This window comes from Stenella coeruleoalba (genome assembly GCF_951394435.1).
Source record: "Stenella coeruleoalba genome assembly, chromosome: 8".
In the NCBI taxonomy this organism is placed as follows: domain Eukaryota; kingdom Metazoa; phylum Chordata; class Mammalia; order Artiodactyla; family Delphinidae; genus Stenella; species Stenella coeruleoalba.
The window spans coordinates 11,229,091-11,254,392 of NC_137154.1; the positions used below are offsets into that span (position 1 = coordinate 11,229,091).

A 25,302-nucleotide genomic window follows, 5' to 3' on the forward strand; every position below is an offset into this window, starting at 1 on the left:
GACAAAGGAGGCAAGGATATACAATGGAGAAAAGACAGTCTCTTCAATAAGTGGTGGTGGGAAAACTGGACAACTACAAGTAAAAGAATGAAATTAGCACGCTCCCTAACACCATACACAAAAATAAACTCAAAATGGATTAAAGATCTAAACGTAAGACTGGATACTCTAAAACTCTTAGAGGAAAACATAGGAAGAACACTCTATGACATAAATCACAGCAAGATCTTTTTTGACCCACCTCCTAGAGTAACAGAAATAAAAACAAAAATAAACAAATGGGACCTAATGAAACTTACAAGCTTTTGCACAGCAAAGGAAACTATAAACAAGATAAAAAGACAACCCTCAGAATAGGAGAAAATATTTGCAAATGAATCAATGGACAAATGATTAATCTCCAAAATATACAAGCAGCTCATGGAGCTCAATATCAAAAAAGTAAACAATGCAATCAAAAAATGGGCAGAAGACCTAAACAGATATTTCTCCAAAGAAGAGATACAGATGGCCAACACGCCCATGAAAAGATGCTCAACATCACTAATTATGAGATAAATGCAAATCAAAACAACAATGAGGTATCACCTCACACTGGTTAGAATGGGCATCATCAGAAAATTCATAAACAGCAAATGCTGGAGATGGTGTGGAGAAAAGGGAACCCTCTTGCACTGCTGGTGGGAATGTAAATTGATACAGCCACTAGGGAGAACAGTATGGAGGTTTCTTAAAAAACTAAAAATAGAATTACCATATGACCCAGCAATGCCACTACTGGGCATATACCCAGAAAAAACCATAATTCAAAAAGACACATGCACCCCAATGTTCACTGCAGCACTATTTACAATAGGCAGGTCATGGAAGCAACCTAAATGTCCATCAACAGAGGAATGGATAAAGATGTGGTACATATATACAGTGGAATATTATTCAGCCATAAAAAGGAATGAAATTGGGTCATTTGTAGAGATGTGGATGGACCTAGAGTCTGTTATACAGAGTGAAGTAAGTCAGAAAGAGAAAAACAAATATCATATAGTAATGCATATATGTAGAATCTAGAAAAATTGTACAGATGAACCTGTTTGCAAGGCAGAAATAGAGACACAGACGTAGAGAACAAATGTATGGACACGAAGGGGGGAAAGCAAGGGTAGGGGGGATGAATTGGGAGATTGGGATTGACATATATACACTAATATGTATAAAATAGATACTAATAAGAATCTGCTGTATGAAAAAAATAATAAAATTCAAAAAAAAAATTTTAAAAAGAAAATGAGGTAGTATACCCCCTACACACCCAACACACACCATCAACTACTGGATTATTTCTAAACAAATTCCATATATCCTAATATTTTACCTGGAAATATTTCATTATGTATCTCTAAAAGATGACTTTAAAAAATATACTCAGTGCAATTAACATAGATAAAATAATTAACAATTTCTTTCTGTTGTAGAACATCTAGACAGCATTCAATTTCCCTACAAGCATCTCTTTATTGTTGATTTGTTTGAATAAAGATTCAAACAAGATCTGCCACTTTTTTTTTTCTTTTTATCTCTGTTCAATATATGTGTTGAAAAAATGTTGGGTTGTGGGCTTCCCTGGTGGCACAGTGGTTGAGAGTCCGCCTGCCGATGCAGGGGACACGGGTTCGTGCCCCGGTCCGGGAAGATCCCACATGCCGCAGAGCGGCTGGGCCCGTGAGCCATGGCCGCTGAGCCTGCGTGTCCGGAGCCTGTGCTCTGCAACGGGAGAGGCCACAACAGTGAGAGGCCCGCGTACCGCAAAAAAAACCAAAACAAAACCCTGAGCTCCCTGAAAAGTTTCGGCAAAGCATTTTTAAAAGCCAGGTGAGGGGGGATCTCCCTGGTGGTCCAGTGGTTAGAATTCTGCACTTTCAGTGTTGAGGGCCTGGGTTCAATCCCTGATCAGGGAACTAAGATCCCACAAGCTGCCTGGTGTAGCCAAAAAAGAAAGAAAAAAAAAAAAAAAGCCAGGTGCAGTGGGCAGGGTGTGGTCACAGAGTGTGTGATCAGCTTGTGCACAGTTCCCTGACTGGCTGATAGTGAGGGAACAGGATGGTGTCCCAGGGGTTAACATTATCGGCCTTTAGGCCCCAGGAGGCCTGGACCTAGGTGTTCATGGTCATCACGTAGTTAACATCTTCCATTTGGAGGGGGTTTTCACACCTGTAAAACAACTCAGGAAATGTGCATCAAATACTGTTATCTAGGTACTTCAGAGAGGAGCTAAAGCAGAGGATATGGGGGAAGGCCCCGTAGGGTCCTGCTCGGTTACACCATGACCACGAGAGCTACTAAAATAGTGTCATAACTTCCAGTACTTAGGTACACAATAGGTCTTCAATAAATACTTGAAGGCAGCTATAGGAATCAACTACATTTACATAGTTTAAATAACCTCTCTAACAACTAAATCAAGTGCTTTAACAGTCTGATTTTTCTTCACCAGTGGGCATTTCAAACAGCAAAGCCAACACCAGCAGTTTTGATATCAAAGGGAAAATTCCCTTATAATCAATTACACCTGAATATTAAATTTTTGCCAGTTAACAATCTAAATCGTCACCTCAAAATAATTTGCTCATGAAAAACATGATTCGTTTACAATTCTCAGGCCTCATAAGAGACCTCTGAGTTATAACCCTTGAAAACAGTAAGTTCTTTGTCAATATCAAATTGGCCATTTATTGGGGATTTTTCAGTGGGACCCCTTGGCAATCCCAATTCCCATTATCCTCCTCCTGCAATTCCACAAAACAATGCCCAAAATAGAATTCAGTGTCTGTAGCTACTGTATCTTGTCTTAATAATAATAATATGTATCTAATTCCACATGGGATGAGAGGAAATTTCAGGGAGCTCTCACGGCATAAGTGGCCTCATAGGCAAGTAGGTTTTGCAGACGTGCTGAGATGTGTGAAGAGAGGGCCAGACAGGATAGTAGCAGGAGCACAGAATCAGGAACTTAAGTGTGGGGCAGGCAGGAGGGACAGTGAGTGGCTGATTTCAGTGGAAGAATGGAGCTGAAGCGGCAGGAGAAGTTAGAGATAACATTGGATGGGTAAGACAGGCCCTTTAAACCCTCTCTTCAGATGTCTGAAATTTAGTATGCAGAGGATTGACGAATGTTAAGCAGAGGATGGAATTAACAGAACTTGCTTCAAGGCAATTGATTTCAGTGGCAAGGAGAAGGAAGCAAGGTAGACAAAGTCTAAAAAGGAGAATGACAGTGAGGTGCTTCTCATAGTATTTAAAGTCAGAGCTTCTCAAATGATGCCTTGATTGGGCTATAGGTAGACTTTTCACGCCACTGTGCAGAACAAATATAAATTTTCTGTGTCCATGATTTGAAAAACATTAGGAGTGACTGGATCTTAGCTCTTCCTGATGAGGATTTCACAGGGTGGGCCCTGGAGTCTGAACATTTTATGTTTCAGACTTAAAGTTGTGGGTAAGGGAATGAGTGAAACGTAAAATGAAAATGAACTTGTTTTTTAAAAGGAAGAAGCAATTATAAACATGATGTGCGAGGGATTGTTGAAAGAAAGAAAGTAAAAAAGGGAGAGAGAGAGGGAGAGAGGAAGGGAGGGGGAGGGAGGGAGGGAGGAAGAAAGAAAGAGGGAAAAGGAAAAAGAAAGAAAGAAAGAAAGAAAGAAAGAAAGAAAGAAAGAAAAGGAAAGAGAGGGAGAGAGGAAGGGAGGGGGAGGGAGGGAGGGAGGAAGAAAGAAAGGGAAAAGGAAAAAGAAAGAAAGAAAAGGAAAGAAAGAAAGAAAGAAAGGAAAGAAAGAAAGAAAGAAAGAGAAAGAAAGAAAGAAGGAAGGGAAGGGAGGTGGGGGGAGGGAGGAAGAGAGGAAGAAAGACAGAAAGGGAAAAAAGGAAGAAAAAGGAGAAATGGGACAAGAAAATATCTGTTCCAATAACTAGAAAGTCTCACTGGCAACACTGAGGGGCCAGGGACTCAGGAGGGAAAGACAGAAATTCTCAGAAGTCTAAGCACTCCAAACATCTGAGAGAGTCAGACATGGACAAGTAAATCAGATTATACGAACTGAGAATTTATTATCTGTTTCTGCCTCTAAATTCCTGTGTGATTTTGGGCAACTTATCTACCTAACTGTTGCTCAGCTTCCAACTATGTAACATGGGGATCATAATAATCCCTCCCTCATATGGTTATTTTTCAGATTAAATTAAATAATCCACGTAAAGCACCTGGAACAGGCCTTGAGCATAATTTTTACGTAATAAATGTTGACCAGTATTATTTTCATTTTCTTGATCATTATTGTCCTGTAGAAACAAAATCACAGAGAGATAAATGTCCTGTGTCCAAACCTGCTTATCCATCTCTAGGAACAGTAGAGCCTGAAAAGCCATTGGATGTAAATTCCCATTTCTCTTCCGGCTCTGCTTCCCGCTTCCCTGAATTAGTCCAGATGATACATTTTCTCACTATCCTACCATAGTCTCCCTGTCCTGCACCACTTCTTGGGAACTCAGTCCCTTTGCTTGATTTTCATACATTAAAAATTAAGAAGGACACAAGAGCTTTTGGTGTATAGCAGACTTCCTGATATCTGAGGTAGCAAAGCAAACATCAAGTGGTTGACCAAGAGCCATCCCTTATCTAAATTTTTTTTTTAAGAAGTTGTTGGCGGTAGGAGTTTAGTAAATTAATTTATTTATTTTTGCTGTGTTGGGTCTTCGTTTCTGTGTGAGGGCTTTCTCTAGTTGTGGCAAGCGGGGGCCACTCTTTACCGCGGTGTGCGGGCCTCTCGCTATCGCGGCCTCTCTTGTTGCGGGGCACAGGCTCCAGACGCGCAGGTTCAGTAGTTGTGGCTCATGGGTCTAGTTGCTCCGCGGCATGTGGGATCCTCCCACACCAGGGCTCGAACCCGTGTCCCCTGCATTAGCAGGCAGATTCTCAACCACTGCGCCACCGGGGAAGCCCCCTTACCTAAGTTTTTAACAACCTGAGTACCTGTACATTTCACCCATCGGGATTCCTCTTTCCCATCTCATCTCTCTTCCACACTTTCACCCTTCTGGATCACCTAGTAGAACTCCAAGTCCTTCTCTCTCTATTGTGCAGAGGAAGTGGCTCTTGTGTGTCACTAACTCAAGTTAAGTCCCATCATTTTGCCTTTCCAGCAGCTATTAGGATACACAGCTTAAAAAAAAAAAGGATTTGCAGAGACATTGCAATTTCTCCTAAAAATGTCTCCTCTTTAGATAGCGATTGTAGTTTAAGAGGGAAATTTTTCCATCAGTTACACTTTTTTTTAATGTTCACATTTATTTCAAATGAAAAAAAAATTATTGCAGTACAGTTGATCTACAATATTGTATTAGTTTCAGGTGTACAACATAGCGATCCAAACTTTTTACAGATTATACTCCATTTAAAGTTGTTACAAAAGAAGAGCTACATTCCCTTGGCTGTACGGTACATCCTCGCAGCTTATTTATTTTATACACGGTAGTTTGTACCTCTTCATCCCCTACCTCTATTTTGCCCCTTCCCCCTTTCCCTCTCCCCACTGGTAACCACCAGTCTGTTCTCTATATCTGGGAGTCTGCTTCCGTTTTGTAATATCAGTTCCTTTGCTTTATTTTTCAGGTTCCACATATAAGTGATATCATACAGTATTTGTCTTTCTCTACCTGACTTACTTCACGAAGCATAATACACTCCAGGTCCATCCATGTTGCTGTAAATGGCAAAATTTCATTCTTTTTATGGCTGAATATTATTCTACACCTGTTACACTTTTATTAAAGTTGTTGCCCTTATCTTATGTCACTACTACGCCATGAGCTCCTTGAGGTCAGCAAGCTGTGTCCCGTCCCTGTGGGTCTTGCTTCCTTTCCTGCAGCCCCACACCACCCGTAACCTAGCACACCCAGCAGAAACGTGCAAAGAGAAGGTGCTTAGCAACAAGTGACGGGGTGGTGGAGAGGAAAGAGCCTCATCCTCCAAAGCTCTCTGATACGTCTGCTGATTGAGGCACATATGGCGATTCAAGAAATAATTGGGGGCTTCCCTGGTGGCGCAGTGGTTGAGAGTCCACCTGCCGATGCAGGGGACACAGGTTCGTGCCCCGGTCCAGGAAGATCCCACATGCCACAGAGCGACTGGGCCCGTGAGCCATGGCCGCTGAGCTTGCGCGTCCGGAGCCTGTGCTCCGCAACGGGAGAGGCCACAGCAGTGAGAGGCCTGCGTACTGCAAAAAAAAAATAAAATAAAATAAAAAAAGAAATAATTGGTTCAGATGCTAACATTAAAAAAAAAAAAAAGGTCATTTTGATAATCACATTCACAGTTCTCTTGAAATCTCAGATCTGGCCAAACGAGACCTTCTGCCCACAAGGCAACAATCAGAGCTCAATACGTTGCTGTCCCCTTGAGTGTGTCACATACTCTCCCGAATGCCATTGAGTGAAAGCCAGCCCGCCATACCTGCATCACTATTTACATCAGCTGCTTGTCACCAGGAGGAATGTGAATTGCCTCCACTCCTGCCCTGGAGGAAAATCTGACATGAGTCCAGCTGAAGTCTTCTAAATTTACCTGCCTTTTTTTTTTTTTTTTTTTTTTAGTTTTCTGCCCCTGTCAGGTTTTCTCCTGGTCATGACATTTTTGCAATACATTATGCATTACTGTTTTATTATTTGCTCACTAGACAAGGTCAGTTTGCCCTTTCAGTTGCTCTTCTTTTGGAAATATCAGCCTAAAACAGAGCAAAGGGCAATTTTAGGTAAGCAAAAAAAAAAAAGTTTATTTGGGAATAGCAGAGGAATTGCATTTCAGGACAAGCAAACTATGGTTAAAACATAGACAAGTCCAGGGGCTTCCCTGGTGGCACAGTGGTTGAGAGTCCACCTGCGATGCAGGGGACACGGGTTCGTGCCCCGGTCCGGGAGGATCCCACATGCCGCGGAGCGGCTGGGCCCGTGAGCCGTGGCCGATGAGCCTGCGCGTCCAGAGCCTGTGCTCCACAACGGGAGAGGCCGCAGCAGTGAGAGGCCCGCGTACCGCAAAAACAAACAAACAAAAACCATAGACAAGTCCAGAGAATAAAAGAGGAGAGCATTCTTTTATAGAGGAAAGGAGAAAGTTGGGAGGGGTTGTTCTAAACAAAAATTTATTGGAGGACAATGAGAGTTCGAAGTGGCGGAGGATCTTATTGGTTGCAGACCAGGGGAGCCTGCGTTGCTGGGTAAGAGGAAATCTTCCTTCTTCCTGCTGAACTATGCAAGCTGTAATGAGTAGCATGTGCATGAAAGCCCTCCCTTCATGGCTTCCCAACTCCAATTTTGAGTTCCCCTTAACATATTCTCACACTAATGACATGCCAGGTCAACTACAGTGACAGCATAATGACTGCATTTCCTACCTGGAGCAATTAGCCCTAACCCAGACCTACTGAGTTTGTGGTTCAATTTTCAATGCACATTTTTCCAAGAGAACAGGTTGCAAAAATCAGGTCTTGGCAGTAAAGCATCATTTATTTATTCTGCATCAGTGTTAAACAAGACTCAGCTCACCAGATTCTGCAGACTAAATGTACACCAACGAAATGCCTTTTACCTGGAAAATAACTACAAAGGCTGGAAAGCTGGACGCATAGGCCTTATGCAGGTTACCCAAATCATACTTGGCCAAAAGAAAAGGGAGTCTTCATGTGTGGTAACCTGAGATTTTCAGGAGAAGTGGAGCGGGGGAGGTGCGGATGCAATCTCTACAGAGGCTGTGATGCTGTGAATCTTTGCATAGGTCAGACTCATGGTGTTGCAGTCATAATTTAGAAACGTGCAAATTTATGCTTAGTCCCTCATCTCCTCCTCCTCTCTTTATGCTTCTCTCTCAAGGATCTCAGGATCCTTATGTTGCCCAATCTGCTAAGCGTGTGCAAAGTTACAAATTCCTCCCCAAAACAGTCACATTCCCTCGGAATAGCTTATTTGGGGACTATGAAGGGGAACACGGTAAAAAGAAGATTCTATCTTTTCAAATGCATGAGTAGTTAGTGGAAATAAGGGTAGTGCAATTACCAACAGAAGTGGAAAACTTCACCAGTGGAATCCTCCTTATCAATTTGGAGACCATCTTAATGGTCCCAGAGAACTCAGTGATGTTGCTGGAGCCCTGGACCATTACACGGGATGATTTTGAGTCTCCCTTCTCCCAGCTCTTCTCATTTCCTTAATGTTTCTTGGTCCTTTCTCTAGATTAATGTTTCAGCCAAAATGCTTGCCTTAGATGGTATCCAGATGCTGAGAACATTGGAGAAATCCCTGAGGGGAAAAAAACCCCTGAGTCCATGAAGGTAAAGATGGGAGCTTCTATGGGCGAGTATGAAGCTCAATCTCTATTGTGATACAGTCTATGGGGGCCAGCATCCCCTGACTCATGCATGCCCTTTCACCTTAACCTCATAATATTCCTGGAAGGAGACACCAATATTCAAAGATTATGAATAGGGGGGCTGAGGCCTGGGAAGGATGAGCAAAGACTAGCAAATAGTAGAGCTGAGGTTGGCCTGACTCACATTTATCTGACCCTGAAACACTCCAGTCTTTCCCAGATAAGATTTCATGGCAGAGGTGATTTTTACAGGTTATCTCCTCAAATCAAACAAGCGTGCAAACTTACGTCCAAAGTTAGCTTTGATTATTCTCTCAGACATTAGGGAGGATATGCTGACATGGTATTTGTTTGAATAGTGTGACAAATCATATCCCGGAATTTTCCAAACAACATACATATGGACATCAGCTACAGTCAGTATTCTGTGGACTAAGGGGGTCACTGGTGGAGACTTCAGAACCATTGGTTCTCATTTGCTCCTCATTCAATGCCTACTAATAGCCAGGTTCTGTGCCAAGCACTAAGGAGGTAGGCGGAGATAAGACACAGATAGGCTGTACCCTCCAGAGTCCTCTAGTCAGAGGGGACAGGGAGGGGCTTCCCTGGTGGTGGTGGTTAAGAAGCCGCCTGCCAATGCAGGGGGCACGGGTTCGAGCCCTGATCCAGGAAGATCCGACATGCCGCGGAGCATCTAAGCCTGTGCGCCACAACTACTGAGCCCGCGCGCCTAGAGCCCATGCTCCACAACAAGAGAAGCCCGTGCACCGCATCAAAGAGTAGCCCCCGCTCACCGCAACTAGAGAAAGCCCGCGTGCAGCAACAAAGGCCCAACACAGCCAAAAATAAATAAATAAATAAATAAATTAAAAAGAAAAGAAGGGGACAGGGATAATAAGGAAGTAACAACACTTGTCCATCAACAGATGCATGAATAAAGAAAATGTGGGATGTATATACAATAAAATACTACTCAGCCATAAGAAAGAATGAAATATTGCCATTTGCAATGGACAGACTTGGAGGGCATTATGCTAAGTGAAATAAGTTAGACAGAGAAAGACAAATACTGTCTGATATCACTTATATGTGGAATCTACAAATACAACAAACTAGTGGATATAACAAAAAGGAAACATACTCACAGATATGGGGAACAAACTAGTGGTTACCTACCACTGGGGAAAGGAAGTGCAGAGGGGCAAAACAGGGGAAAGGAATTAAGAGGTACAAACTATTATGTATAAAATAAGCTACAAGGATATATTGTACAATGCAGGGAATATAGCCAATGTATTATAACTACTCTAAATGGCATATAACCTTTAAAAACTGTGAATCACTATGTTATACACCAGTAGCTTATATAATATTGTACATCAACTATATCTCAGTATAAAAAGAAAAAGGAAATAACTATACAAATAACTATATAATTGTAACAAGAGCATGGGAGTATACATACAGGCGGCTAGGAGAACGTACAAGTGGCTCCTAATCTCCTCCAGCAGCTGGAGATCAGCACATCCTTTCCTGGGAAAGTTATTTTAAGCTGCCACCTGCAAGAGAAGTAGGGATTGCCTTTTAATTGGAGTGTTTAATATATTTACATATATTATAAGTTAATAATTATATATTAATTTAATAATTAATATATATTTAACTTGTATATAGTATATATAATCCAATAATTAGATTAATCATTAAATTAATTTAATATATTAATATTAATATATTAAATATTTTAATATTTAATATAGTTACATGTCAGCATTCAAAATAAACAGAAATCAATGAAGGTATCAAACTTGAAGTCCCAGTGAGGTAGATTATTAAAGAATGCTAGAATTCACAAATTTATAGTAGATGAGAAGGACATTCCAAGGAATGTGAAGTTTTCAGGTAAAATTATACCTGTATCTATACCCATTTATCTATTTATCTGATTTATGATTTCTTTTAGACTTGTGCCCAAGATTCCTGAGGGAGCAAGGTGGGGAGATGGGGTGAGAGTGAAAAGTAAGGGAGCTGGCAGCAGAGACTCTCATGCTGCTATTAGTTTTCAAAATATCTGATCCTCACAAAATCCATGTGAGGTAGACAGGTGAGGTGATATTGTCCATCCCTACTGTACATATGTGGAAACTGAGAATCAGGGAAGTGAGGCAGCTCCTCCAATATCACACAGCTACTGGGTGAACTAAGACTTAAAGAATTAAGACTTTAAGTCAGCCTTTGGGGATCCAAAGTTCACTGCTCTTTCAACACAGTGGTTTATCCTGAGAATCTTGCTTCTCTTTCCTTCTCCTGTAGGTTTACAGTCCAACTTGGATGAGGTTATAAAAAATGTTGCCTTCACCAAATCAGTTAAGGGCAAGCATGCAGACCATCTTATTTTTGTGAATGCTGAGCTACTGCAGGAACTGTCTTCCTCTCTGCTATATTTAAAGAATTCACCTCCCAGCACTTCCAAACCCAAGGACTCATGAGTTGGATAATGAGCATACGCGGCCATTTCTTTACAGTTTAGGTGACTGTCCAATCTGGTTAGGAAAATAGAACATTTCTGTAAAGTACCTTCTGGTTTCCTACGGATTTGTACTTTAAAAAAATGAAAAATTTCCTAGGGGACATGCAGTCCCAATATTTATTGGGTGTTATATTCCTGGAAGAGCTTTGATACTTTAAAATTTCACAGGCATTATTTTTCAGATGATGAAAGCAAAGATTCTGAAGGAGATGGTATCTAAGGTGAGAAAAGAGGGGACATTTAAGAGTTGACCAGATCAAAAGGGGATGAAGAGTATTCCAAAAGAAGGAATCATATTTTTCACTTATTCATCCATTCAAGCAGCATTTACTGAGCACTTACTATGTGCTCAGGTGCTGGGGAAACAGTACTGAACAAGACAGGCAAAGGCTGTGTCACAATAATGCAGCTGCATTACAGGGAGGAGAGCTGTATACCACTTTGGTCCCTAAGTCTAAGTGGTGTTAGGAAAGACTTGAAGGATGAGTGGAAGCAAGCCAAGCAGAGAAAGATGGGGGAGAGAATGCTCTGAGCAAAGGTAATAGCAAGCAGTGTTCTAGGCCTGAAGCAAAACAGAGCTTAACATATGCACTGAACAGCAAGTACAGGATAACCTGGAGCACAGGTAGGAAGAAGGACATGGTGAGACATGAGGCTGACTAGCTCAGGAAGGAAAAAATTATATAAAGTCTTGTAAGTCATATCAAGGATGTCAGACTATGCTAAAGCTAATGGTTAATGAGAGGCTGTGGAAAGTTACTATGGAAGGTATATTAATCAAGATAGTCTGAATTATATTGCAGTGACAACTCCAAAATCTCAGTCCCTTAAAAAGACAAAGATGAGGGACTTCCCTGATGGTCCAGTGGTTAAGACTCCACGCTCCCAATGCAGGGGCCCAGGTTCGATCCCTGGTCAGCGAACTAGATCCCACATGCATGCCGCAGCTAAGAGTTCACATGCCGCAACTAAAAAATCCTGCATCCTGCAACTAAGACCCGGCACAGCCAAATAAATATATATTTTAAAAAAAAAACAGACAAAGATGATTTCTCTCTTACTCTTGATCACTTTTGCAATTCAGATGGAGGCTCTATCCCACGTATCCCCATTCTGGAACCATTTCAAATGTAGCTGCCCACCATGGCAGAAGGGAAAATCAAAAGGATGGTATATTGTGCATTGATTCTTAGGGCTTTCTACCCAGAAGTGACACACATAATTTCTGCACTATTTATAACAGCCAAGACATGGAAGCAACCTAAATGTCCATGAACAGATGAACAGATAAAGAAGATGTGAGATATATATATATATATATATATATATATATATATATATATATATACACACACACACACACATACACACACACATATACATGCCACTGTATTATACATGTATTCAATGGAATATTACTCAGCCATAAAAAAGAATGAAATAATGCCATTTGCAGCAACACGGATAGACCTAGAGATTATCATACTAAGTGAAGTAAGTCAGACAAAGACAAATATTATATGATATCTCTTATATGTGAATTTATATAAGAGAATTTATATAAGAGATGTTTAAACTTTCATCCCTGGATGTTACTCGCTGCCTTGGTGAATGAATTTTGGCATTTTTGTGGGAATGAGAGGAGCCTAAGATTTATGAAGCACAGTATCCAGACCCTCCCCAACTTCTGTCTGCTGGGACCTGATGGGAATCCTGAGACCTGGACCCTGAAGGACCAAACCGAGAGCTGTGATGGAGATGCCATGCCTGAGTACCAAGAACCTTGTCCCGTATCTTCTACTCTCAGATCCAGGCTCTGAATAAACTGAGTTTTCCTATGTATGCCCGTGTGGACCACGACTTCCCAGTTATACAAAAAGTCAGCCAAAGCCTGAAATGGATGGCCATGCCCTGTACATGGCACCTGTGGAAGTGTGTGCCCTTGGAAATTTCTCCAGGAAAAGAAATGATGTCAAATAAAGACGTGGGGGGAGTTCCATGGTGGTCCAGTGGTTAGGACTTGGTGCTTTCACTGCTGTGGCTTGGGTTCGGTCACTGGTCGGGGAACTAAGATCCTGCAAGCCGCACGCCACAGCCAAAAAAATATAAAAAAGACCTGGGACTGTAGTTTAATGAATGGGTAAATAATGAAGACACTAAAGCTTCTTGCTTGCTTGTGTTTCTGGAGTGCCCAGTAGAGTGTTTTTCACATAGCTGTTGTTCAGTAAATGTTCTTTAATAAAAAAGGAAAAACGTATTTGATTAAAAGAAATATTTGCTTAATGTAATTTAAGAACCCTCTGAGCAGTTTGGATTCATGTAAAAGCAGTTTACGCAGAGTACACCGGTTTCGTTGAACAAATAATATCTTGGGAACAAGACAGTGTGTGCACTGTACTTAAGCCAAGATGAGATTAAAACATCCCTGCAGGTGTAACCTGGACCCTGAGATTGAAATGTGAGATCATCAAGGAGACCAATTTCTACCATGCTTTCATGTACCACTCTAAATATTTTGAATGTGAATACTCTTTTCCTCCTTGAACCATTTCTTCTAAATGAATTCCCAGAATTCAGTGGAGACACTGAATCAAAGGCGGAGTATGAACAACGTCCTGGTTCTTATACGGATGGCCAGAATGCCCTCTGCGGGGATGGCCCGGTGAAATGTATCAGTTTTCCCGCTCCATCCTTCCGTGAACGCCACGTAGGTAGCACCAGGCTGTACAGTAAACACGTGTATGTGGGCGGCACAGGAAAGAATTGAAGGGAGACAGTGATGCCCCCGTTAACAAACACATGACATACCCTGACGTGTTGAATCAAGGAGAGGAGACGTGCAAAAATAGTTGCTCCGAAAAGTGGAAGGAAATTCTGACACATGTTACAGCGCGAATAAACCTTGAAGACATGAAGCTAAGTGAAACAAGCCAGTCACAAAAAGACAAACACTGTACGGTTCCACTTCTCTGAGGTATCTAGAGTAATCAAATTCATCCAGACAGAAAGTAGAAAGGTGTTGCCAGCGACTGGAGGGGAGGCGTGGGGGCGGGGGAATGGTGAGCTGTTTAATGAGTGCAGAGTTTCAGTTTTGCAAGAGGAAACATTCTGGAGATTGGTTACACAACATTGTGAATATAGTTAACACTACTGAACTATACAATTAGAAAAGGTAAGGTGGTAAATTTTATGTTACGTGTTTTTTACCGTAATTGAAGGAAAATAAAATTCATTATAGCTCATAAAAGAGCCTGCCAACTGATGTCTCTTGCTGTCTGCACTGCCCTCTGCTGGTCAACGATGCCCACGACGCAGGGAGGAACACTCCCGGCTTCCAGAATAAAATCAACTGCTCACCACTAGGGGGAGCCTTTTATTTTATTGCTACTTGGCTTTTAAAACTGGCAGAAGTATGCTCAGAGGGTAAAACCTCGATCGAAAGCCTGCACCATAAACCAAGAGGGTTGAAAGCCACCGCCATCCTTCACGTTTTTTCCCCTTACGCTTGCCCCTGTGGTTGTATGCCCACATCCTCTCAAAAGTTATTCCAGCCTCTATCAGATAAACCATAACCCGGTGACTTGAAAGATTAAAAGCTACGATTCCAGGAGAAGGGGGATGGGGAATAAATTAGGAGTTTGGGATTAAAATATACACAGTACTATATATAAAATAGATAACCAACAAGGACATACTGTATAGCACAGGGAACTATATTTAATATCTGTAATGACCTATAATGGAAAAGAATCTAAAAAAGAATATATATATAAAATGGAATCACTTTGCTGTACACCTGAAACTAACAAAAGATTGTAAACCAACTATATTTCAATGCAAAAAAAATTTTAATAATGAAAGTAATAAGATTTAAAAAAAAAAATGTAAACGCTCTCAGGGGAATTTGCTGGTGGTCCAGTGGTTAGGGCTCCGCACCTTCACTGCAGGGGAACTAAGATCCCGCATGCCATGCGGCAGGGCAAAAAAAAAAAAACCCCAAAACAAAAACCTCTCAGGATATCAGGATGTATCAGGATAGTGATTTTATCAGCGTAACGCACATTTGATCTACTGGCTTGCAGTGCACATCACAGATTGTTCTGACCCTTGGTGGAGTTTTCCCTAAATTGCTAGTCTCACCTAAAAAGGCCCATTGGCCGCAAAACAGGTTGAATTCATGGAATACTCTTCAGGAGGAGACCAGAAAAAAATCAAAGTTTCCACTCAGGAAGCTGAATGTGTTCCTTTCGACTCCAGCAGGGAACTAGGTGATTTCTGCTTCCCACTGTGGAAATGGGAAGGCAGTTGAGTGAGACAATGCAAAAAGCCCATAAAGGAGTGGTTTTTGAGATAAGGCTTGAAAGTTCATATTTGGTTGACTACTGCTGTGTAACTAGCCACCACAAAATTTACTGGCTTCAAACAATAATTCTTTATCATTCACTCTTCTGTGCTTTGACTGGGTTCAACCGGGCACTTTTTCCTTCCATGGGAGGTTGGCTGGGAGCTCCTACATAGCCTCCATGGAGACGGCACGAAGGCTGAGCTAAACCAGGACACTGGCAGAGCAGGCCGTGCATCTCTCCAAATAGTCACATGGTCTCTCCCTCTCTGTATGGCCTCTCCAGGAGAATAGCTGGATGGTTCAGGGCTCTCAGGAGTGCAGGTTTCCGGGTCTTACATTTAGGCCCTAGTGAGGACACAGCTTACTGTCTGCCACATTGAATTAGTTAAAATGAGTCACAGGGCCAGCCCAGATTCACTGTGGGATAGGACCTCACAGGGGCATGAATCCTGGGAGGGGTGGTTAATTGGGGACCATCACTGGAGACTGGTTACAATAACGGTGAGAAAAAGATGCTGAGATATAGAAGGATGAGCAGAGAGAAGAGCCTGGATAAAAGCACAAAGTATCTAAAGACACAAAAGAATGGGCTAAAGTGTATGGTTTGTAAAAAAGAGTCAGTGGACAATTGGTTTGTAAGTGAGGCAACAGTCAGACTACTGGGGACCTTGTACGTTAGGCTCAGCAATTTGGACTTCATTTTGTCCAGTAGTTCTCAAATCCAACTGTGCCATAGAATCTCCTGGGGTCCAGGGAATGCCAGCTCCCCAAATACCATCAAAAAATAATCAGCTGATGAGACAGGGAGGACTCCATCTCAGCAGAGGTTTGGCAGTGTCTCAGAGAGGGAAAGGCAAGGCTAGAATTAGTGAGAACTGGAAGTTTGGTTTACGGCAGGTCCCTCAATGGAGAGGGAGGGTTGTCTTGACTAGGACTGGGTAGAGATCACAACACAACAGTCTAAGGCAGGCAGCAAAAGCAAGACAAGGCAAGGGAGTTGTGCTTTCCTTGAGGCGTTGATGGATATTCTGAAAAGAATAATTAGGCCACTTGTCTAGGCAAGAATCACCTGGTATAGTAAAATTATGCTAATGAACAGATTGGAATACTAGGTTAACATGAAGAGTAAGCTCTGTGGAGTACAGGTAGTTTGTGTCTCAGAACTTTGTCAAAATACAGATTCTCAGAACTCATCTTCAGAAGTTCCTGTTCAGTGGAACCCAAGAACCTTTATGTTTAACAGGCTTCGTTGGGAATCAATGCTATAAGCTGACGGGTAGCAGGGCGGACTGTCCCCAAATACGCTGCTTTAGTATATTGCTTATTTCAAGCTAAAGGCATTTGGAAAACAGCAAATGCAGGAAGAGGCTTTCTCTGAACTTTCCTTATCTGTCTAAAGAGAAATCTTCCAAAAGGAACTCAATTGTCATAAACCCCCCTCCCCAGGAGCTCAGCATCCAGGGAAGATGTACTACTCAGCACAGGAGAGGAGACTACAGGTCAACACCAGAACCAGATGAACTTTATCACAATCACACCTCCCATCTGTCTTCTAAGGACCCATTCATCTTTCCTAAAAATCACTTGTTCTCCCTCAAGAGGCCTTTGTGGCCACCTCTTCTTTTCCTATTAAAAGGATATTTAAGCCTAAATTCTAAAGCCAACCTCTCTGAGCTATTCATTTCCCCCTGGGTATCTCCCATGTATCCATGAGGTAGACATATTATAAACCTGGTTTTCTCTGGTTAATCTGTCTTTTATTACAGGGGGTCTCAGTCAAGAACTCAGAGAGGTGGAGGGACATTATTTTTCCTGCTCTACAAAGCCACGAAGCACTGTAGGTTAAGATACAACGACGGTATAAACAGGTTAATTCAGTGACGCTGGTCAGGGTTTTCTAGAGTCTGTACCCACTGCCAGCTTTCCTCATCGCTTTGATGATTCTGGATCTTCTCCAAGCTAAGTTGCAGAGAATACGTGTATCCATCGCCAGGTGAGGCAGACCCGGGAAAAATCCACGAGGAAAAGTATCACAGGAAAGGCAGGGGTTGTGCAGGAAGCAAGGATTCCCAGGTGTCTTTGGAAGGAGGGGAGGAGTGGGAACTGGAAGTTTCTTTATCCTACAAGTCCCTTGGTCAGATGACTCTTGGGCGTCGATGGCAGAGTGAGGGTGGGTTTCCACACAGAGGCAAGAGGAGTCACTTAGAAGTTTAACCCAGAATCCCCATCAGCTTGAATTCAGGATGATTGAGTCCATAAGACTGGAATTTAGGCCCCTGGGCTGCCCCTGACATTGAACACACCAGACTAAAAGTCCCCCAGACTTTTCAGCCTATCTCGCCCTTAATCGGCATAATATTGGTTAAGTCACCGTGTTCCTCTCCTCCCCCTCACATTCACAGATGTTTACAGAAAAGAAGTTCAAGGAGATTAAGTCACTCATCGGAGATCCCAGAGCCACTAAGTGCCACGCTCTATCCCAAATCAGTTCTGCCAATCTCCAGCTAACTTCCCCCTCTACTTCTTTATCATTATTGCCTCTTTCCCTTTGACAAGCAGCATGATTTTTTTTCAAGCAGCATGATTACTTGGTCCTTGTCCTTATTTGAAAAATATATACGCAGATAATGCTGCAGTTAATAATGTTGTGATTCTGTTGAAAGGAGTTTCTTCCTCTGTGTTGTTATTTAGGACCACTTTGCATCCTCCTTCATCCATTCATTCATTCATGTATTCCCTTCTCAAATAAGCGTCTAGAAACAAGTAGGGTGTGGAATGAGACTGAAATCAAACAGGACTCTGGAGCTCTCCTGGGTACAAAAGCCCCTCAATGTCTCCTGTTTCTTGTTTGTAGGAAAAAAAATAAAAACAAGTTTTGAGTCTTCTAGGCCTTCCCCAAGTTCCAAAGAGCAGGCTCAGCAGTTAATAGGCTAATATAGTCACAAGACTCCTAGTTCCTCCTGAAAGGCTATAGATAACAATCTAATACACACCTCTCAGTTCTTCTACAGAAACTAAGATTCACCCACCCAGGTGGATGATAGTGACCACCTGCTGACCACAAGCATGTAGACCCCAGACTAGCTGGAACCAGAAGGTTGAGACTCCGGAGACATCGCCCTGTTACTTCACCACCAACCAATCAGAAGAAAGTCACACAACCTGAAGCCCTCATTCCAAATTCTGCCTTTAATTCTTCCCCCAAGATTATTGGGGAGTTCAGGTCTTTTGAGCAGCTCGCTGCCCATTCTCCTTGTTTGGCGTCCTGCAATAAACCTTCCTGCACTCCAAATTCCTCACTGGTGTCGGGCACACAAACTTGGTTTCGACCATAAGACCCCTACATGCAGGGGCCAATATTTAGCCAGTAACCCCAGGAAGGCCACTTGCAGCTAGTGTCCGTTCTGACTGGCTTCACCGGCAACTTGCAGGGTGTTAAATATTTGGACTGTTTTCTCTGCCTATCTGCCAGGGTAATTGCATGTGTGTCCCCTAGGACTCTCAACTGGAATTGGCACTGCCTCGGGCTGTGAAGCAGGGTGGGGCCTGGACCGAGCCTGGTTGTCAGGACACAGGGACTCAGATCTGGCCCTGCTACAGTCCTGGCGCACCACACGTTCCCTGGGAATCCATTTCTCCACAGTAAAATCAACATACGGCCTGGTACCACTTTCGCAGAAGAAAACAGTATGTGTCCATGAGCCTGGGTTCACACAAGGAGACATGTCTGGAAGGATATATGCCCACCTGATCACAGTGGTTATTTGTGGGGAATAGAACTGGGTGAAGGAGGACCTTTTCACTTTATCTAATCTCTTGACTCTTCATTTTCCATAACAATCATTTGTTGTGATTTTTAAAAGTGAATAGCTAGAAAAGTCCTAGTTGTTCCTGTTTTGCAGGAAGTCACACTTTTTATCCCTGGTCCCACGGGGGCCTTGACGTCTGACTCAAGGCTGTCCTGCCTGTGTGTTCCTTACGCTGCCTCTGAACAACCGGGGGATGTGAGGGCTGAGCACCGTTTGACCCTCTTAGTCCCCGTGTCTCGGCCAAGGCTGCCCAGGGCTGGTAACAAAACATCGTCACGATTTTCCTCGCCCTCCTCTTGCTGGCATCTGATCCACGTCAGCAAAGGCTTAGCCACCATTCAACCAAAGCATGCTTATCTTCTCTTGTATCCACTGCCATAAAACACCCACAAACCTGCCCAAGGTCCTGGGAAAGAGCTATCACCCAACGTGATACATTTCCAGTTGCTTTGAATTTATGACTTGAGGTGTTTGTTCCTAAGTCACAAGCGCGGAATGTGGGAAAGCAGTGTGATTACTTGTCCCTGTCATAGGAAGATACACTGGGGGGGGGGGGAAGCTTTACTGCTTTCCCAGAGAACGGGAATTTGCTTCTCTAGCAAATTCTCCATCCTAAACTACCTTAGGATAAATAAATGACACTTTTTGATCAAAGAATTGCAAACATAGAGATCAGAGGGAACCACACGGTGGTAGAAAGAGCACTAGACTTTGGATTCAGACCAACTTGGGTGCGAATTCAGACCTTAAACAAGTCACTTAACCCATTTCACTGAATGAACACCCTATTTTGTGCCAGGCAACTTGCTGGGCATCTTACATCCAATAGCTCAAGCCTGAAGAGCTTTGTATTGCTTTCATCATGTAACAGAGGAGGGAAGTGGGACTCAGAGAAGAAAGCCACGCTAGTGGGAGGGCTCAGCTGCTGCGATGACGGAGCCCAGACTCCAGTTCAGATCTTGAGATGTCAAGACCAGTACCTATTCTTCCAGAAATTACTGTCTCTCCCATACACGATGGGGAGAAAAGACCTCTGCCCCAACCACACCACTGCAAACAGGTGTAACCAGGAGTGATACCACAGGGTTCAGTGATCCCACATGCCCTTTCCAGGAGCCTTCTTTTTTTTTTTTTTTTTTTTTTTTTTTTTGCGGTAAGCGGTCCTCTCACTGTTGTGGCCTCTCCCGTTGCGGAGCACAGGCTCCGGACGCGCAGGCTCAGCGGCCATGGCTCACGGGCCCAGCCACTTCGCGGCATGTGGGATCTTCCCGGACTGGGGCACGAACCCGTGTCCCCTGCAACGGCAGGCAGGCTCTCAACCAGTGCGCCACCAGGGAAACCCCCAGGAGCCTTCTTGAACCCCAAAAGCCCTAGGAGAGACAAAAATCAAGAAGACCCTGACACTGAATAGGAAGAAGAAGCCCTGAGCCCAGATCAGTGGATGGAAACTGTGCTTTGGCATCAGATGAACCTGGATTCGAATGCTGCCTCCCCTGGGTACCTAACTGTGACACTGGGTACTTTCCCTGACTTCTCTGGGCCTGTTTCCTAATGTGTAAAAAGAGACTGGTGAGATCTTAGAATGGGATTATAAAGCACCAGCTCAGGGTGTCATTTAGAGCAGCTGCTGATCGCGGGGGGACAGGGGCCCTAGAGAGCTCCAAGCAGATGGAAGAGGAGGAAAATTCTTGGGCCCTGGACTGTTTGTGAAGTGTGCTAAGCCCCCTTGAGAAGCTCTGTCCTACGCATATGTCAGGGCTGTGGAACACTGGCACAGCCATACTTGATTTTTTTTTTTTTTTTTTAGAGCTGCCCTGAACCTGCTCTAGTCCAGAAAGGGGCTCTTTTCTGTAATATCTGCTGAAGGCCCACAAAGAAATCAGCCTGGAGTGAATGTGACCTCCTAGACACAGTGCCCACAGGTCAACTGGGGAAAGGCCCCGTTTTCCTGGGCTACTTCCTCACCGAGGCTGAACTTGACACTTGGAATAATAGGACCCTAACTGCGTCCAGTGGCCAAGAGAGAGGTGGAGACTGAAATACCAGGTATTCAACAGATGAGGTTGGATTTCCTTCGCAGAGATGAATTCAAGAGGGCCTTCGGGCAATTCGCCACTCTAATTTACTCTTCCCGGACCCAAAGTCTGGAATTAGCTTCACTCCCCTTGGTGCTTCTGATAGGAGACCTGCCTGCCATTCTTTCCTCTGAAGACTTCAGGAGAGGAACCTGGGAGGGGCTTGAGGTGGGCTGAGTCACTGCCTTGAGGCTTAATTAGCATCAGCTCCCAGGCTGAGAATTCCCCCTCTGCGACCCCAACCCTGGAGGAGCTAAGGCGCAGCAGGCTGCCCAGGCGAAGCTCTCCTCCAGCCATGGCCCTGTGCCTTACCTTGCGCCCTTGCTGGTCCTCCTCTTGGCCAGGTGCGGTGTGATGGGGGAACAGAGGGCGCCGGGCTTCCAAGGCTGCAGGCAGACCCTGAATGTGTCCGTGCTGGGGGCGCTGGCAGGAGGCGGCTGGGACAACCTGCGCAACGTCGAGCTGGGGCAGGTGCTCAGGAGAGACTATTTGCAGTGCCTCACCACCGAGGACGGCGAGTACCTCATCCCAGACCGCGTGCAGGTGGTCCCGCGGCGGGAGAGTATCGTGGAGACCCGCACGGAGCTCATCGACCACCGGGTCAACTACACTGACACCTGGGCCGCCTCCATCAACGCTGAGCTCTCCTTCCTCCCCGACCTCAATGGTAAGCTCTCCGTGGACTGCCGGAACGTCAGGAAGTACAGCCTGGAGTACCAGACGGTCACGACCAGGGTGCAGATCCGCCATGTTATCTACTCTGTGAAGGCCCCGGAGAACCCCGACTTCCAGCCCGACTTTCTGCGACATCTGCTGACCCTCAGCGACCACCTGGAGAACAACCAGACCCGGGAGGCCAAATACCTGGCGGAGATGCTTGTGCTTAGGTACGGCACGCACGTTCTCACCGACGTGGAGGCCGGGGCTGCCTTGGTGCAGGAATACCAGGTGAGGCGGGAGCTGGTGGACAGCGAAGCCCGAGACAAGATCAACATCACGTTCGCCGCCTCGGCCTTGTTCTTCCACGCGGTCAACGCTGGGGATGGGGTTTCCTGCAGGTGCAGAGCCGGCTTCTCCAGAACCTCGGGCGGAACCCGGTGGCCTCCAAGATGCACAGCCACGGTGGCGTGCCCTTCTGCCCGGGCATCACCCTACCGAAGTGGCAGGAGGGCATCGGCAACCGGCTGGCGGCCATCGGTAGGTCGGGCCCGCCCCTGCCGGTGCTGCTCCAGCTGGAGACGCTGCCCGAGCTCCCAGAGGCCCGGGTGGCGGCCGCGCGTGCGCTGGGGGGCGGCCGCGCGTGCGCTGGGCCATCCACCGCTACTACGCGGTCAACACGCGTCCCGGATGCTTGAAGCTTGGGGCTCCCGTCTTCGACCCCCAGGCCAATGTGGACGATGGTTCTCGCGGAGGCCGCTGCCGCGCCAACTTCAGCTTCGGCGGTGTCTTCCAGGAATGCGAGGCCGTGTCCGGGCGGCGTGCCGATCACCTCTGCCGGGCCTATCACATCCCGAACCCGCTCACCGGCAAAGCCTCTTGCCCGGCCAACTACACGGCCTGCGCCCGGAGCGGCGGGCTGAAGACGTGGAGCGAGGCCGGTCCTGAGTGCCGGCAGCACTGCCGAAGGTGCCGGCTCTTCTTCCGATGCTGCTCGACGGTGTGCGCTATCCATGAGCATCGGAATGCCGTGCGCCTGGCTGCCTCCTGGTGCGCGCCCTCGGGGGCCTCCCTGCCCACCACTGCGGGCCTCCTCTTTGGAGGCCTGTATAGCCCAGGCAACCCAAACCCGCTCACTGGGTCCCAGGCTTGCCCCTCCCACTTCTACCCACTGACACTCTTTGGCGACCACAAGGTCTGTGTCAGTAGCGACTCAGAGCTGGGTACAGCCCAGGCAGTCCCCTTTGGGGGTTTCTTCAGCTGCCAGGCGGGCAACCCCTTGGCTGGCCTTGTGAAGGGCCAGAGCCCTGGGCTCATGAAGGAGGTGTTCTACCAGGACAGCCCCACGGATTTCCCCATGAAATGCCCAGCAGGGTACAGCCAACACCAGGCTTACCTCAGCCATGGCTGCCAAATCCTCTGCTGCCTCAGGGCTGGGGTCCTCTTGGACCAGCAGCAGGCAGCTGTTCGGATGCCCCCATTTATTCCCCATCCCCCGTTGCTCGACAGAAGCAGCACCCCCAGGCTGTCTGTCCTGGTTGACTCCAGTGGTCAGCGGGGCTGGGCGAGGCTGCAAGGCTCTGACCGCTGGCAGCGGCCAATATTAATGACCCATGCCTGTCTGCCAAGCTCTTGAGCCAGGCTGGCTGGGGACCCAGCGTGGGGGCCATTGTTGGCTTCTGGGTGGGTGCCACGGTGGCCTTGGTGGCTCTTGCTCTGGGGGTAAGCTGTGGCTTCGGGTTCTATAAGAAAGGGGCTTACAGGAGACTGCAGGAAGCCATCCTGACAGAGGAACAGAGGGCCTATGGGGCCACAGAAACCACTGAGAGCCCAGCTCAGTCTGAATGCGTACAGAACGACAAGAATTCTGTCTCGACTTTAACAAAACAGGACTGCTGCATCATTGCTAGTCAGAGCTCTAGCCCCTTCTGTTTCTTCTACTGCCTAGGTAAAAAGATGTAAGATACCTAATCATAGAACTGGCCCCACTTCCTGAAGTTACCAGGACTAAACTGTACTTCCTCAAGCCTGCCTCCAAATCACCTAGCCCAAGCTCAAGTCCTGTAGCAACCTCTCCCTAACGCCCTCTTGCTGAGAGGCGCCCCATTCTCCTTGGTGTGCTCCCATGTTGGGCGCCTCCCTTGTTGCAAGGAGCCAATAAACCCAACTTTGTTCAAATACAGCTCTATTCCTGGTGTTCTCTGCTGGAGGGGTGGGCGAACAGGGGAGACAGTATCAGCATTGACCCCAGGACATATTATGTAGCTTTGAAGTTAGAATTTTTTTTTTTTGTAACTGTTATAAAATTCATTCTGTCCATTTGTTTTCCCAGAATCATTGCCTTGAACCCAAAAAGTTTCCTCTTGGGCTTGGTTTAACTCAGAGGGTCTTTTTGTTTTTTGTTTTCCAAATAGGACCTGACCTACTTGTGGATGATGAAATGAATTAAGTTGTAATCAGCAAAATTTTTTTAATGACAGCAAAAAGTACATTGCATGAAACAGCTATAATAATTATTTTGTGAAATAGGTTAATCACATAAAATTGCCCATATCCAATATTTTTTTTTTTTTTTTTTTGGCCACGCCACGCAGCTTGCGGGATCTTAGTTCCCCAACCAGGGATTGAACCCTCAGCAGTGAAAGCACGGAGTTGTAACCACTAACCACTGGACTGCCAGGGAATTCCCTCCAATCATTTTTTTTTTTTTTTTCTTCTTTTTTTTTTTTTTTTCTTCTTTTTTTTTTTTTTTTTTGCGGTACGCGGGCCTCTCACCGCCGCGGCCCCTCCCGTCGCGGAGCACAGGCTCCGGACGCGCAGGCCCAGCGGCCATGGCCCACGGGCCCAGCCGCTCCGCGGCATGCGGGATCCTCCCGGACCGGGGCACGAACCCGTGCCCCCCGCATCGGCAGGCGAACCCTCAACCACTGCGCCACCAGGGAAGCCCCCCTCCAATCATTTTTGATTCACCAAAAAATGTCAGTTTTGTATGGTTTATATGGGATCACAATGTAAGATGTGATACAAACTATCAAGATATGATCACAGTCAAAACACTGGAAAGTCAAGGGAAAACTCTTCCACTCTTCCATTTCATTCTATGTTCCATGAAACTTAGCTTTGGAAAACTAGAGTCGTCACCCCCAATGGAAGAGTTTTCCCTTTGGAGATCCTGTTTCTCTCAAGTACACCAGAGTACATTTTCATTCTTTAACCCAAGACTGCAGTCTCTTGGGACCAGTGTTCAGTTTTGCAACGTTCCTAGAACACAAGCCTCATCGCAATTTAAGCCCAGAGTGTGGGTCAGTAGTTGTCACAAGGACAAACAGGGTGTCACATTAAACCCTAACCTTGGAACCACAGGGCATGCAGGACCTAACCCAAATGGGCCCCTCATGTGTGAATTTTAGAGCCAATTCCAAAGGTACCTGGAGAGACCCTAGGGAGCCGGCAAGTGTGGCCTCACGGGGTTGACA

The 25,302-nt window shown here is 45.3% G+C and overlaps 1 protein-coding gene across 1 annotated transcript; it reads left to right on the forward strand.

Moving 5' to 3' along the window:
* Positions 1–17,441: 17,441 nt before the first annotated feature.
* Positions 17,442–23,961, forward strand: LOC307189873 (macrophage-expressed gene 1 protein-like; the record flags this gene model as incomplete). Its single annotated transcript, XM_079928361.1, is given in 6 exon segments — positions 17,442–17,449; positions 21,371–21,476; positions 21,479–22,220; positions 22,223–22,428; positions 22,431–23,418; positions 23,421–23,961. Coding segments are annotated over 6 exon segments (2,418 nt in total). The 3' UTR covers positions 23,789–23,961.
* Between the last annotated feature and the right edge of the window lie 1,341 nt (positions 23,962–25,302).